The 2500-nt window shown below is 42.9% G+C and overlaps 1 protein-coding gene across 1 annotated transcript in view; it reads left to right on the top strand.

Annotated features, from left to right (window-relative positions):
* The window catches only part of LOC130205967 (cadherin-6-like), a 3958-nt gene extending 1807 nt beyond the window's left edge, over positions 1 to 2151 (top strand). Inside the window, exon 2 of the mRNA XM_056433571.1 lies at positions 1 to 2151. This exon is cut by the window's left edge and continues 347 nt beyond it. Within this exon, the coding sequence (XP_056289546.1) occupies positions 1 to 180 (180 nt within the window). The 3' untranslated portion in view covers positions 181 to 2151.
* Positions 2152 to 2500: the final 349 nt, after the last annotated feature.

Raw genomic sequence — 2500 nt, 5'->3', positions numbered from 1 at the left:
CCGCCGTACGACTCGCTGGCCACGTACGCCTACGAGGGCGCCGGCTCCGCGGCCGAGTCCCTCAGCTCGCTGGGGACGGCGAGCAGCGGCGGCGAGCAGGACTACGACTACCTGAGCGAGTGGGGGCCGCGGTTCAAGAAGCTGGCGGACATGTACGGCGGGGGGGGCGGGGACTCGTAACGAGAAGCAAAAGCACGTTCAAAAGAAAACACTTGTTTGTTTTTCTCGTCGGGCAGAGCGCGGCGCGCTGAGTGGCGTAAAGAAAAACTAAATGGTGGGAAAAGGACGTTTATCCACGAGCTCGTCGCCCCCTGGTGGCCAGAGGCAGAACCTCGTGTGAACGCTGTGGTAGTTGTGTTGATTCGTGTGTGAAAAAAGACTCAAATATTTCTTTGTCTTTATTTTTATTTGATTTTATTTTTTCCTTCCAAAGTTCCGAGGACCAATAGAAACGCTCCGTTGGGTCTTCAGTGTTTACGGGACATCAACAAACAAACATGCTGCATATTGTGACTTCTATCGTTGCTTGTGTACGTGATGCAATACGCTGTTCAGTGTGTGTGTGTGGGGGGGGGGGGGGCTCTTTTATTTTCTTCTATCGTCCGAATTTTCACATTAACCGCTCTTCTTCTTCTTTTTCTTCTTCTTCCTCTTCTCCTTCTTCTTCTTCGTCTCCTTCTCCTACTTCTTCTTCTCCTTCTTCGTCTCCTTCTCCTTCTCCTTCTTCGTCTCCTTTTTCTCCTCCTTCTTCTTCTCCTTCTTCTCCTTCTTCTTCTCCTTCTTCTCCTTCTTCTTCTCCTTCTCCTTCACGATATTGAATCGACTTAGGTATCTGGAGTCTTGATTAGGCCGAAAACAAACAATGAGAAAAAACACCAGTTGGTCATTTGTTGTTGTTGTTGTTGTTGTGTCTGATTTTTTTACCTTTTTGAGGTGAGACGAACACCAGATATTAAGGTATTGAGCCGAATGTCTTCAGAATTATTATCTTTCTTCTTCTGATAAATTAAACACACACACACACAGAGAGAAGACGTGTTCCTCTCTCTCTTCTATTAGATCCTGTAATCTAATGAAGACTTTTTCATTCTTATTATTATTTCTCGCGGCTCTTTGAGCGTCAGATTAAAAGTCGGTGAAACTTTACCGTCGACATTAAATCATAAAATATTTTTCTTTCCTTGAAAATTAAATAGAATCGGTGTGTTAATAATTGAGATCTTCAGAGCCACAAGAAGCATAAATAAGCTTAGAAATTGACAAAATCTTCCCCCAAAAAATTGCCTTAAAATTATAAAAACAAACAAACAAACAAAGCGGACGTCTGGAGACATGATTTTTTATTTGGGGTCAGATTCTCACAAGAAAACAACAACAACCCAAATCACCTTTCAGATGTCATCACATTACACGAAGAAAATAAATATATTAAAGAGTTTTCCTTAAACTTGTTGGATGAAGAGAATCCTCCTCCTCCTCCTCCTCATTACTGTAGCCGTTCGTAGTGTTGGAACTGATTTCCTGAGGGGGGGGGCGTGGCTTATCAAGGGGCACATGACCTTTGGAGCGGCGTCCAATGAGGCTCTTAGGACCCGGAGGCGTGTCCTCGTCTCTCAGAGAGAAGGTCAAACAGAAGGTCAAACACACAGAACACACACAGGGTGTTTGCAAAGCAAATATTAATTTACTCCCCCCCCCCCGGGAAAAGTTTGTTTTTTTAAATAGAGAAGGTGGGCGTGGCTTGAGGCTGAAACAAGCTTTAAGACTAAAAAGAGACTTTGACCTTTATTTTGAAAATCGGTAACAAGAGCGTTTGTTGGTGAGACAGTTTCAGACTGTTGGAACTCACCGGAACGACTTCCTCCTCCTCCTCCTCCTCCGGTCCACCAAGAGAGGAAGAAGACTGCGCCGCCATCTCTCCTTCTTCTTCTTCTCCTCCTCCCCCCCCCGGCGGCGTCCTCGCTGTGTTCGGTGTTGCCGCCACGTGAACCCGGTAGACGATGTTGGTGACCGTGTGGTGTTGAGCCGTGGCGTTGTGTCAGTGTATAGAACCCCCCTCCCCCCACACTTAGGCCCCGCCCATCGACCTGCTTTGTAAAATGTGATATTTTGTACTGAATATTTATATGACAATTAAATATCTTTACAAATCTTCTGTGTGGTGTGTTCTTCATGGGGGGGGGGCGCTCTCCCTCTAATCACCTGGATAATTAAAGTGGGCGGAGCCAGAAACCCACCGTCCTCACAGGTGATTTATGTTTTAAAATACACACAAAATAAAAATAAAATACACAAAATAAAAAAAGAAATACATAAAATTATAAAATACACACAAAATAGAAATAAAACACACAAAATAATAATGAAACACAAAATAATAAAATACACGCAAAATAATAACTAAATATACACATCATATTAATAATAACACAACAAATTATGAAATACACAAAAAAATTAAATACACACAAAACAATAATGAAATACACAAAATATAATA

This window comes from Pseudoliparis swirei, chromosome 16, assembly GCF_029220125.1.
Source record: "Pseudoliparis swirei isolate HS2019 ecotype Mariana Trench chromosome 16, NWPU_hadal_v1, whole genome shotgun sequence".
NCBI lineage: Eukaryota > Metazoa > Chordata > Actinopteri > Perciformes > Liparidae > Pseudoliparis > Pseudoliparis swirei.
This window is presented reverse-complemented; position numbering and strand designations above follow the sequence as displayed.